Below are 13,409 nucleotides of genomic sequence, written 5' to 3'. Positions count from 1 at the left end.
AGAAAAAAATTGGTCCTAAATAAGTCATAAAGGGGTCCAGATTATTTGTGTGGTTATAAAAGCTTTCATAATTGTAAGTTTAAGCTAAATTGTTTCCAAATTTAGAAATGGGTCATTCTTTTTGGAACGGATAATAGGTTCACATAAACTGGAACGGAGTGATTAAGTTTTAAACTGTTCTCTTCTTTTTTGGTCTCTAAATTTTCATCTGGTCTCTAATTATAATCTTTCGAGATTGTCGTTACAAATATCAAAACAAAAACATATTGCCAAGCCTCTTGTCCCTCCAAATCTAAGTTAGGCCCTCACATAAAATAATCCTTTTAATTCTCATTCCATGTCCTCTACCTAGCTTTCGTTGTTGGACAAGATTAATCTATGCATGATCTTCAGTTAACGTTTCTTTTTTCTCGTCCTCCCAACCCTCCAAGCGACTTTTTACCTTAGTCACAAAAGTAAATCATTTTGCATTTGTTCGAGCAATATCCCCCAGGTAATAATCCAAGGTAACTGTGTACTAGAAATTAATCATTCTACTATTATTCTTACGGAACCAATCAAAAGGAATATTTTCGTCTCGGACTCCTAATCCAAATTAAACATAAGATACCCCAAATGGCAGAGAGATGAAAATCCCATTGCTAATATATATACATGCTCAAAGCAGAAGTGCTTCGTTCAACCAGAATTGCTGAAATTCTTTGCAGTTGGTTTTCACTCCATAAAATTAAGAAATCTTTTTTCCAAATCTCTTATCTAAGCCATCACAAAATCCGTACCTTCTTTTAGCTCCAAAGTGCTATAGTACATATCTACTACTCCTGTAAAGGCTGATTCTTGGAATATATCTTTCCTTGTACAATCCTTTCTTGATAATTCTCCAATTGAAGCTAAGGCTAAAAGCTCAGATTCATCTAAACCTCTTGCTGGACCAAGACTACACTGATCTTTCCCATATCTTGCTAATGCATCTTTGAATTTCTTTATCTGCAAAGTACAAATTTTACCATGACAAACTACAATATTTACTATTTTAGTTATGTGATAAATTAAATAATTCAGTAAACTAATCTATAGAGAAAGTAAAATATCAATGACCAACTTGAGGGTTGGGCAGTAATAGGACATACAAAGGATCTGAGTTCAGAATGAATGTCATGTTATTACTACAACAAACAACAAAAAAAAAACCAATGAAATCTCACAAGTAGGGCATGGGGAGAGTAGAACGTACACAGACGTTACCCCTTAACTTATAACGGTAGAGAGATTGTTTTTATCGAAAGACCCTCGGCCGAATGTGATATTATTATATATTTAAATTTTAAATATTTTTACATATGTATACATAGTTGGAAACTTGGAATCGAAGGTAATAGGTCTAATTGAACCCACAAAAAATTACTGTTGTAACTTTGAAATACTTACTGTTGCATTGGTACAGCTGAAGCTACAAACTTTGCCTTGTGCACCCCTATAGAATCTGAAGAAGGGTAAGACAGGTATATTAAGAGCATTGCACATGGTTTTCAGTTCTTCGTAGTTTACTTTGAGGAATATGGCATTGGGGTTTGATTCAGCTAACTGACAGATCTGCAAACATCAATTAGCACCAGTTATAACTTCTAAGTTCTTTTTATTTAATTAGTAAATAATGTTTAAATGGATCCGTCTAGTGATGATTCATATAGTTAACCCTAACTTGCTTAGGATTACGATGTAGTTGTTGGTTTTTTTTTTTTTTTTGCATTGCTATATATCTTACCTTAGGATGTAAAGTCTTGCAACCTCTACAGCTAGGAGAGAAGAAGTCAATTATGACCAATCTATTACCAGCTTTTAATAATGAATCAACAAGTTGTTGTGCTGAATTGATCTCTACCATGTTGGGTTTAAGGGTCTTCTCCCACCATCTCTGAGCAGCGATTGATACTTGTGCCTAAAATCATTAGAATAAATACTTATAAATGATTTGATCTCGAAAAATTTAAAACAAGAATGAAAACATGAAAACACCAAGTATAAACACAGAAGCAAATGTATCAGGGATTTACATACAGAAAGTCGTTCAACATTCCAATGGTTAGTACCAATATGATCTGATGCATAATCCAAGGGTTTGCCTAGAAATTCTCTGGATGCTAAATCTTTAAGTTGCAGAGTGCCAATCGAAGGGCAATGACGACGAGACTCTTTGGCTGTGGCGTTGAAACAGGGACCAGAAACAGAAAAACCAGTACTCAAAGAACAAGCCATTGTCACTAAAATATTCTTAGGTGTTTGTCAAGGTTGTAGCATCTAAAAAATAATTCCCAGCCAATTAAAGACCAATTTTTCACCAGAAAATAAAAGATTTAGGAGCATGCAAATTGCTCTTTTCTCCCGTAAATCTATAGAACAAGAATCCAAGTAAGAAACAATCACGTTTACAACAGAAAAAGGCAAAATTTTGAGCTATAAATATGCTCTTTTTGACCAGTACTGTATATCTTAGTGGCTAGGAGAGAAGGAAGGTCAAAGAAAATTGTGGCTCTCTTCCTTTTAAAGCTTCCAACGAGACAGAAGGTGAGGAATTAATATAAAATAAAGTTAAAAGGGTTTAAGTTTTACGCACAGATAGTGTAAATCTTTTTCTCTATTTGGTGGCGTAAGTGATATTTAAGCTGTTAACTTTATCTATTAAAATTTTATCCTTTGTAGGTCAACACAAAGCTCCTATAATTCTGGTTTTGAATGCAAAGTGGGGTAAGTATTTGATCCAATATGGGATTTGGGGGGGGGGGGGGGGGTAATGATTATAGGCTTATTTATATTTTATAGGAGTGTGCTTGCGTGTAATTGAGTTGGCATTTTTGTTCTTGTCAATTTTTGGATAATTGAATATTGAATGAGATGCAAAGAATCCGATTATCAGTTTAGGCATTTTTGGCAGTTTAGCCACTGTAGTTTCACCGCGTAGCTGACTCTGTCTCTCCCACTTTTGGTATATATATTTGGATAATATCTTACGAACTCTTTACCTTTTCCATTGAAGCAAAAAATGCCCACATTCTACTACCCCGATACACCGATTGTTCTGTTAAATTGGATTTAAATTATATACAGTAAATGAGCTTTTTACATTATCAGTTTATTTTAACATATTGTAGTAAATTAGTTTTACCGTCGCTGTCAAGTTTGGAGGTATATCTTATTTTCTAAATATTACATGCATATGAGCAAGGCCAGGGTGCGAACCCCTTTCGCGGAAAATTATAGTATATATACAACAACAACAATCACCAAGTATAATTTCACTAGTAGGGTCCGGGGAGAATACAATTGCCTTCGTCTGCATGTGGATACTGAATCCCCCCCTATAGAATTCGTATGTATATATTTTGATTGAGTGGTGGTAATGAGTCAATAGATGTTCTAATTCAGTAATTCTCTATCTAAGTGGTTTACTTACAAGTGCACATAGACCTAGAGCCCGTTTGGATTGACTTAAAAAAAAATGGTGTTTCAACAGAAATAACTTTTAAACCAAAAAGCAGTAAGTTTATTGCTTTTGGCTTGTTTTAAGCAGTTTTTAACTTATGTTAAGCATTTTTTGACTTTGACAAACACTCAAAAAAGCTAAAAAGAGCTTAAAAGTCAATCCAAACACCCTCTTAATGTCCGGTACGTTAATATATGCACATATATCCCAAAATTCCAGTAGTTAGTGCTTTCCTAAGGCGAAAATTTAGATTAAAAAATCATGTTCCTGCCCGTATTTGTTTTCTTTTATGTTAGTTTTATGTCTTATAAGATTCGCGACGATTAAAAAGCAATTGGCCCATTAGCTCAGTTGGTTAGAGCGTCGTGCTAATAACGCGAAGGTCGCAGGTTCGAGACCTGCATGGGCCATTATCAACTTTTTATTTTTGTGTAGCAATTTTACTTGTATGCTTTCTTGGGGGCTATCTTCTCTGCTTCTCTTGTTGGGAGTTAAGATCTGGGCTTCTCTCTCACCTGGAAGGTAATCAGTTTTCTCCTAAATATTTCGTTTAATATAATCCCTCAAATTCTTTCGTCCTGCTGGCAGTTCGAGTTTCATAATACTGATTTTGTATGTCCTTTGCTGTTGGAAATTATGCCATGCTACTGATGTTGTACAATATTCATTGTCAAGATTTAACCATCATTTCGTGTTCACACAAGAAGGGTCACTCCCCGGGAGGGATTTGTCGTACTAAACCCCTGGTTTTGCCACTTGTAAGAGTAGGAAATATTCACTGTTCCTGTTTTGGTATTCATTAAAGAGGACAGAGGTGCCTAAGATTTACAATCCACCTACCAAACTATTGCCAAATTCTTTAAAGTTTGGAGCGTACAATGTAGACATGGACACCTACATCAGAAATAGCTCTTGCTTTGGCTTTGTTCTTAAAGACTTGAACAGAGAAAGAGTGGAGTAGAGAGTGGGAACTTTGAGAGCATACATCAGCATGGCCCCTGGATTTAGATGTTATTGTCTTATGAATCTCGCAGCAATGATAGAATTGTTATCGTATGACCTATAGGTTAATAACGGGTTTGAATAATGGAAGCAACCACTAATACTTACATTATGGTGGACTGTCTACATCACACCCCTTAGGGTGCGATCTTTTTCCGAACCATGCATGAATACATGATGCTTTGTACACTGGTATATTTTTTCGTCTTATCCTACTTAATTTTTTTCTACAAGTCTATTCTTATCATGTTCCTTTCCTTTGATCCTAACAATGTTAGCTTACCTGCATACTTTAGCTGTTTCTATCATCCTTGTTAGCTAGCTAGCTAGACTCTCTTTTAAGCAACAGAATGATTGAGTTAGGGCTTTCATGACAGAAATCGAATCAAACCTTTTTTGCCATAATAAACACTTGGTGCACCATATAACACGTACTTTCCCATGGTTATCAAATTGCTGATGAATTAACCTCGTAAGTGATCAATAACGGTACAAAACCAATCATATCTATAAGGGCTAAAATCTTGACAAAGTCACGCTACTAATTAAAAAAATTGGAGTTAAATACGGACTACGCAGCTAATCTAGTCGCTAGATCGCTCGTATCTAACATAATTTTTTGATAATATATCACAAAATAAGATTAGCGACGAATTTTGTTATTTAGCTACATAATTTGTCCGTCACTAATTCTTAATTTTTTTAGTAGTGACTAATACAATAAAACTAACAGTTAGGAGGTCAGTTCTTTTATTTTTGTTTATTTCGGAAATGAAAGATTTCATGAGAAATAAAGCAAATATAACTAAGTTTTGTATGATCACCACTCCCGGCACATCTCCTCCTAGTTCCTAACATGGAAGAACTTTGGAAAACTTGTCTACAGCATGCATAATTGAGGGAGTATATTGCAAGTTGTATAGGGTAAAATATACTATGCTGAGTAGCGGCATAAGAGAGTGACACGTGGAGCCGAAGGAAGATGATAGCTAAAACCGAAGACAACCGTTCCATTTATCACCGGAAGGAATGGCGTTCATAAAGACGCAATATATGCCTGTCACCCGGTAGCATTTAATGGAGAATATTCCACAGCATTTAGTACACTGCCTGTTACAAAGGATTTGTCATTTATGCTCACTGTTACACATTTTTCATGTCACGACCCAAAATCACATATGTCGTGATGGTGCCTATCTCAATACTAGGCAAGCCGACGAACTCAATAAAACACAATATCTTTTAAGTTTGAAAACATAATATTTGAATTCAATAGAAGAACCTCACAATTACAGATATAAATTACTCCCAAAACCCGGTATCACTGAGTACATGAGCATCTAAATGATAACAAAGTCTGACTGATATCAACACTGTCTGAAAATATACAACAACAACATCTGTCTGAAAATATAGAACAATATAATAACTGAAAGGAAGAGAGTCAAGGTCAGCGGACGCTAAGCAGCTACCTTGATAGTCTCCACTGATAACACTCTGAGATCTAACAGTCGCCGTGTCAGGAAGCACCTGGATCTGCACACGAGGTGTAGAGTGTAGTATGAGTACAACCAACTCAATAAGTAACAAGACTAACCTTTGGGCTGAAAGTAGTGACGAGCTCAGCAGTCACAATCCAGTATAGAAATAACAGTACAGAAATATAGACATGCTTTCAAGTTCAACAGTTAAACTTAGTATTGTATATGGCCAATCTAGCCGAGGGAAGATCCATACCCCATATATATATATACACATACACACATACACATCAACTGCCAGTCAGTGACTCAGTGCCGTATAAGGCTAATCCAGCCCAGGGGTAAATTTATCTCCAAATTAAAATGATTCGGAAAAGATCCATGTCAAGAGAAATTCATCACAAATATAAATAAGTAAGGCAAGTCCATGCCCTGGGAATTCCATCCCGAATATATATAAATAAATAAGGCAAGTCCATGCCATGGGAAATTCATCCCAAATATAAATAAATAAATAAGGCAAGTCCATGACCTCGGAAGTCCATCCCGAATATAAATCATCTACGCTCACTGTGGGGGATGTAGACTCCGAAGGGGCTCCTTCAGCCCAAGCGTGATATAAAGCCGATGTGGCCTGCTGCAGGTGGGCAACCCCGATCCATATAATAATAAAGTCTATAAGGCCTGCTGCAGGTGGACAACTCGGATCTATAGAATAATAATATATATAAAGCCAATATAGTCTGCTGCAGGCGGGCAGCCCCGATCCCATCAATATCCTCACAATGGATGAACATGACTGAGTATGAAATGTATATTTTTAAACAATTAAATTCAACAGCAACACGACCTTATGGGTCCCAAAATATCGGCACGTGGCCTAAACATGATCTTTAATACGAGTCTCAGCTCAATTTTCCTAACACGTGGAGAGTATTCAGATAATAACATGATTCTTAAATTTTATAACTCCACAGAATTTATTTAAGTCCCAATTTCTATGGTGCACGCTCACACACTCGTCATCCAGCATGTGCGTCACCTCCAACAATTGATATAATACAAAATTTGGGGATTCATACCCTCAGAACCAAGTTTAGAAATATTACTTACCTCAAAATGTGTAATTCTTTACTCCGCTATACCCTTGCCTCGTGAATCGGCCTCCGAACGCCTCGAATCTAGTCACAATTAATTCGATTCAGTCAATACAAATTATTGAAATTAATTCTATATGTAAATATTAATTTTCCAACAAAATTCGAAATTTAACTCAAAAATCGCTCGTGGGGCCCATGTATCGGAACCCGATAAAAGTTATAAAATATGAACGCTCATTCAACCTCGAGTCCAACCATATAAATTTTACCAAATTCCGACATCAACTCGACCCTCAAATCTTTAAATTAAACCAAGAGGGTTTTCACAATTTTCCAACTTAATTCACCAATTAAATGTTAAAAACAATCATAGATTCTCGTAATTTGACCAAAATTGAGTTAAGAACACTTACCCCGTTATTTTTCTTGAAAATCTCCCGAAAATTACCTCTTTTCAAGCTCCAAATCAGTAAAAATAGAAAATCCCATTTTCAGAACTTAAACTCTCTGCCTAGTCATTTCTTCTATGCGACCGCAGACCAAGTCCCGCTATCGCGAAGCAAAAAATTTCTCAGTGCCCATATTAAGCTTACGCGATCGCGGATAATGCCACACGGCCGCGAAGCACAACTTCTCAGACCCACGCGATCACGGAGCACAAACTCGCGGGACCCCCCTGTTACTTCACTTCCTATACGCGAACGCGACATGCCTCACGCGTTCGCGATGCATGAACTACTCCAGTTACACGATCGCGGTACTCCCCACTCGATTGCATTGAACAAAAACTCAGCAGCCCACAATTAAACCTACGCGATCGCGGACATCCCCACGCGATCACATAGCACAAAACCTCTACTGTCCAGCTAATCCTATGCGATCGCGGACAAGTTCATGCGATCGCGTATAAGTAAACCATGTACAAATATCAGAAAATTTCCAGCAACACTCCAAGTCTAAAAATTGATCCGTTAACCATCCGAAACTCATTCGAGGCCCCCCGTACCTCAAACAAATATACCAACAAGTCCTAAAATATCATACGAACTTAGTTGAAATCTCAAATCATATCAAACAACGCTAAAATCATGAATCATACCCCAATTCAAGCTTAATGAAACTAAGAACTTTCAACTTTTATATTCGATACCGAAACCTACCAAATCAAGTCTGATTGACCTCCAATTTTGCACATAAGTCATAAATGATATAACGGACCTATGAAAATATTCAGAACTGGATTCCGACCCCGATATCAAAAAGTCAACTCCCCGGTCAAATTTTCAAGCTTAATTTTCTATTTTAGCCATTTCAAGCCTAATTTAACTACGGACTTCCAAATAACTTTCCGTACACGCTCCTAAGTCCAACATAACCATACAGAGCTATTGAAATCATTAAAATTCTATTCTGGAGTCGTTTACACATAATTCAACATCCGATCAACCTTTTCAGCTTAAGTTTTAAATTTTGGAACAAAGTGTTCCAATTCATTCCAGAACCTCACCGGACCCGAACCAATTACCCCGGCAAGTCACACAACCACTGTAAAGCATAAATTGAGCAGTAAATAGGAGAACATGGCTGTAATACTCAAAATAATCGGCCGGGTCGTTACACTTCAATGGCCCTCATAATTGACATTATAGAAGGGTATGATCATATGACCTTATTTCCTAGGAGCAACTATAAATAGTGAGATCAATTATCATTGTAAATGACATGAATTTTCTGGCAAACTTATACTATAATCAATTCAAAGATTTATCTTCTTACTCTTTGATTTCGTTGCTGTTGTACCCGGAAGCTCTGCTCCCGGAATTACTATTTCTATTGTTCTGTCTTCATTTCAAGGCTAAGTATTGCATATTACTTCAATTATTTTATTATTTCAGGATCGAATTAATTCACTTGTCTAGAAACCACGTGTAAATTCAAATATACCATTTTACGGGTAAACAGTTTGGCGCCCACCGTGGGGCCTAGACAGCCTTGTAATTAAGTTGATCCTTGCCTCTTTTACTAACGTGTTTTGATTATTTATCTTAGCAAAAAATTGCAAGAAATGGAAAATAATAATGTTAACAACACACAAAATCTTGAGGCTCCAGAAGACTAGCCTCATCACGAGGATTCATTCAGTGACACCCTTAATGAGGGGAACGACGCTACGCCAGTCAACGACTAGCGGTACCCGCGATATGTTCGAGAGGCGGCTCCCGATGACGCTGAAGAGGAGCATATTGTTGGTGCGGTAAGGGTCCTGCAAGTACAACAAATGATCATTCTAGGCCATCTCACACGATATAATAGGGTTATGACGGAGTTGAAGCAGGCGTTAGTGGGGGCTTCCAATAATGCGAATGGACGAGGTCCAGTTCCTCCCGGCGCTCCCGCAAATCAAACAACTAGAGGGTCGACAACAACACCCTGAGGGGCGAGGTTGAATCCAATGGGGCTGGGGGGAGAGATTCCGGCCCCAACAACGAGAATGATCCCTTCAAGAGCGAACTATTTTGGTTTATGAGGAAAGTAAACGCCCGCATAGATCAAATCACAAGTGCACCACCGGTGTTGAAAGGGTCGGACTCAAAGAAGTATACTCAGTTACCGTACAAACTAAGCGCGACACCAGAATTAATCCCGAAGCGATTTAAAATGCCCGACGTGCCGAAGTATGATGAAACTTCAGACCCTCAGGATCATATTACCACCTATACAATGACGGTGAAGGGGAATAATTTAGTCCCCCACAAAATTGAGTCTGTTTTGCTGAAGAAATTTGGAGAGACTCTCATGAGGAGAGCCTTAACGTGGTATTCGCTGTTATCCGAGCATTCCATAGATTTCTTTGAAATGCTCGCAGACTCTTTTATTAAGGCCCATGTAGGAGCCAGAAAGGGGCAGGCCCGGAAGGCTGATATATTCAGAATTGCATAAAGGGAGTCCAAGTTGCTGCGAGAATTCGTCACCTGGTTCCATAAGGAGAGGATGTTGCTCCCGGCTGTTCTGGATGAATGGGCGGTTGAAGCATTCACCAAGGGTCTGAATCCGAGAAGTTCAGACGCTTCCCAGAAATTGAAGGAAAGCTTGCTTGAGTTTCAAGCGACGACTTGAGCGGATGTCCACAACCGGTACGAGTCTAAAATAAGGATTGAAGATGATCAGATTGGCTTCCCATCGGCAAAGGGATGGGAGAAGAATAAAGAAAAAATTAAATATGATTATGACATAGATAGACAATCTTTGAGGGGCCGATTTTTGACCTACGAACGGGCCGAAGGATGCGGCAGAGTTTTTCGGTCTGCAGACAGGTTCGTTACCGACAAAAGAACTGATCGCGGTCGGACCAACAGATCATTGCAGGACAAAGAAGCGTCAGGTACACGGGATCCTTCCTACCCCAGGCTTTCAGAATACAATTTCAACGTTAGTGTAGTAGAGTTGGTATCAGATATGAGGAACATTAAATAAGCATGGTTCCTGAAGCCGATGAGATCCGATCACAGCCAGATGGATCCCAATTTGTGATGCGAGTATCACGGGACGAATGGCCACCGGCCTGGAGACTGTCGACTTCTGCGCGAAGAGGTGGCAACACTACTGAAAAATGGTCATCTCAGAGAATTCTTAAGTGACTGAGCCAACAACAACTATGGTAGCAATCGGGATAACGCATAACCCTCGAAAAAAGGAGAAGATCCCCCCCGCCAGACGATCAACATGATTTTCGGGCAGAACAAAATCAACGGGGTCACCTTCTCGACAACAAAATAGATGAATGTATCAATAACCCATAGCAAGAGACTCCGGAAAGTCGCTGAAGACGACATCACTTTCACGGAGGATGATGCAGACGGACTATTGCTACCGCACAATGACGCGCTAGTAATTTCTTTAAATGTACTGGATTTTAAAATCAAACGTATTCTGGTGGATCCAGGAAGTTCAGCCAATATCATACAATGGAGGGTATTTGAGCAAGCCAAACTTACTAGAAGTATCATTCTGGCCACAAAACTCCTAACCGGATTCAACCTCGCAAGTATGATAACCCGAGGAGAGATCCTGCTGCCCACGAACACCAAACGGGTGATGAAGACGAATCTTTTCGAAGTTGTGGACGGTGATATGGGTTATAACATTATTCTGGGAAGACCATGGTTGCACGAGATGAGAGTCGTACCATCAACATTTCATGAGTTTCTGAAATTCTCAACACCCGAAGGAATCAAAGAGTTAAGAGGTGACCAACTGGCGGCAAGGGAGATGAATGCGATTTCGGTTTATAGTAGCAAAGGGAAGGAGCAAGCGGCATAATAATTACAAAACCAACACCTGCGCCCGAATCGACTGAAGTTAGCCAGGGGGAAGAAGTGCCGAAATCTTATCAGGTGCAGAGATATTTCCAGGTACCAGAAGATACAGATGCAACAAAATCCACAACGGAAGAGCTCGAGCAAGTTTCATTGTTTAAAAAGTTCTTAGAAAGGAAATTCCACTTGGGGACAGGACTGCACCCGAGCTCAGGTCTGACTTTATTGAATTTCTTAAATATAATGCCGATTGTTTTGTGTGGTCGCATGCAGATATGACAGGTATCCCAATAGAAGTGGCCGTACACAAGATAAGTTTGGATCCCAACATCCCTCCGGTAAGATAAAAAAAACACCCTATTGCGTAGGCCAGGAATAAATTTGTCAAAGAAGAGGTGAATCGCCTACTTGATATCAGTTCGATCCGAGAGCTAAAGTATCTGGACTGGCTAGCTAATGTTGTAGTAGTTCTTAAGAAGAACAATAAATTTTGGATGTGTGTAGATTATAAGGACTTGAATAGGGCATGCTCAAAATACTTGTTCCCACTGCCATACATCGATCAAATGATTGATGCAACGGCCGGACACGAGTTAATGAGTTTCTCTGGGCTAAAGAACGCCGGGTACAACCAAATTAAGATCAACCCGAAAGATCAGGAAAAGACTTTGTTCATAAGAAATTTCGGCACATATTGTTAATATGATGCCCTTCGGGCTAAAAAACGCCGGAGCCACTTATCAACGGCTCGTAAACAAGATATTTGAAAAATAAATATGAAAAACCATGAAAGTTTATATAGACGATATGCTTTGTTAAGTCTTTGAACGCATGTGATCATATTAAGAATTTGCGAGAAACTTTTGACATCCTAATGAAGCATAAAATGAAGCTTAACCCCGAGAAGTGCGTGTTCGGGGTCGGCTCCGGCAAGTTCTTAGGCTTTCTGGTATCACAAAGGGGGATTGAGGTAAACCCCGATAATATCAAAGCCATCGAAGACATCCTGGACCAGCTATCAAACGTGAAAGAAGTTCAAAGGCTAACAAGGAGATTGTCCGCTTTGAGAAGGTTTATTTCCCAGTCATCTGCTCAAAAAGAAAACCAACTTCGAATGGACCCTGAAATGCCAGTAGGCTTTAAGAGATTTGAAAAGGTACTTGTCAAGCCCTCCGTTACTATCAAAACTGAAGGAACGTGAAACACTGTTAGTTTACCTAGCAGTCTCGGAGGTAGCGGTAAGCACCATTTTAGTCCTTGAGGATGAATGTATGCAATCTCCCATTTATTACGTTAGTAGAATTTTAACGGGAGAAGAAACTCGCTACCCGCATTTGGAGAAGCTGGCCTTAGCTCTCGTAGTTAACGCTTGGAAGCTGAGGCCTTACTTCCAATGTCACCCGATAGCTATGGTAACCACCTTTCCCCTGCGAAACATTCTTCACAAACCCGAACTCTCGGGTAGATTGGTCAAATAGGCCGTCGAAATAAGTGAATTCGACATAGAATATAAACTGAGGACTGCGATTAAGTCACAAGTTTTGGCCAACTTTGTGGCCGATTTTAGTCTGGGATTGCTGCCTCTAGATACCGAGGTCATAGAAATCAAATGCGACTCCCAGATGGTGGTAAATAAGGTCTACGAGATCTTCAAAACCAAAGAGGAGCGCATGCAACAATACGTAGTGAATCCGGCCCAGCCTCTGCTGGCTCAATTTCGGGAGTGGTCGATTACTCATATCCCGAGGGAAGAAAATGCAAAAGCAAATGCACTAGCTAACCTCGGTTCATTAGCGAAAATGAACGGTAGTACAACTCATGCACTCGGTCCTGGACGCGGATAGATACTATGAGGTAAACACGAATAATTTGGTCTGGGACTAGAGGAATGAGATCATCAATTATCTCGAGCACGAGAAGTTGCCCGAAGATTCCAAGGCGTCCCAGGCACTGCGTGCCAAAGCATCACGATATAGCTTCAAATGAGGCCAACTGTACAGGTAATCTTTCCAAGGCCCGTTGGCCCGAT

At 39.2% G+C, this 13,409-nt stretch overlaps 1 protein-coding gene and 1 non-coding gene across 2 annotated transcripts; one reads left to right on the top strand and one right to left on the bottom strand.

The window, feature by feature from the left end:
* Window positions 1-616: 616 nt before the first annotated feature.
* LOC104084821 (thioredoxin-like 1-2, chloroplastic) lies at window positions 617-2,543 on the bottom strand. The gene is made up of 4 exons (XM_009588777.4): window positions 2,059-2,543; window positions 1,766-1,939; window positions 1,429-1,593; window positions 617-987 (listed from the first exon to the last, which is right to left on the bottom strand). The coding sequence occupies exons 1-4, from the start codon at window positions 2,254-2,256 to the stop codon at window positions 757-759; spliced, it is 768 nt and encodes a 255-aa protein (XP_009587072.1). The 5' UTR covers window positions 2,257-2,543; the 3' UTR covers window positions 617-756.
* Window positions 2,544-3,817: 1,274 nt separating this feature from the next.
* TRNAI-AAU (transfer RNA isoleucine (anticodon AAU)) lies at window positions 3,818-3,891 on the top strand. Its single transcript has one exon. It is a non-coding gene; the product is annotated as a tRNA-Ile (tRNA).
* The last annotated feature ends 9,518 nt before the right edge of the window (window positions 3,892-13,409 follow it).

The sequence above is a fragment of the Nicotiana tomentosiformis genome, chromosome 6 (assembly GCF_000390325.3).
Source record: "Nicotiana tomentosiformis chromosome 6, ASM39032v3, whole genome shotgun sequence".
Lineage (NCBI taxonomy): Eukaryota > Viridiplantae > Streptophyta > Magnoliopsida > Solanales > Solanaceae > Nicotiana > Nicotiana tomentosiformis.
The sequence above is the reverse complement of the archived record's forward strand: the minus strand, read 5'-3'. Positions and strand labels throughout refer to the sequence as shown.

Excerpts from the sequence above, each read along its gene's own strand:
- LOC104084821 (XM_009588777.4), bottom strand. The coding sequence starts at position 2,256 with ATGGCTTGTTCTTTGAGTACTGGTTTTTCTGTTTCTGGTCCCTGTTTC. Across the intron at positions 1,940-2,058 it reads GGAATGTTGAACGACTTTCT|GCACAAGTATCAATCGCTGC; the intron begins GTATGTAAATCC and ends TAATGATTTTAG. Across the intron at positions 988-1,428 it reads TCAGCTGTACCAATGCAACA|ATAAAGAAATTCAAAGATGC; the intron begins GTAAGTATTTCA and ends TGTACTTTGCAG.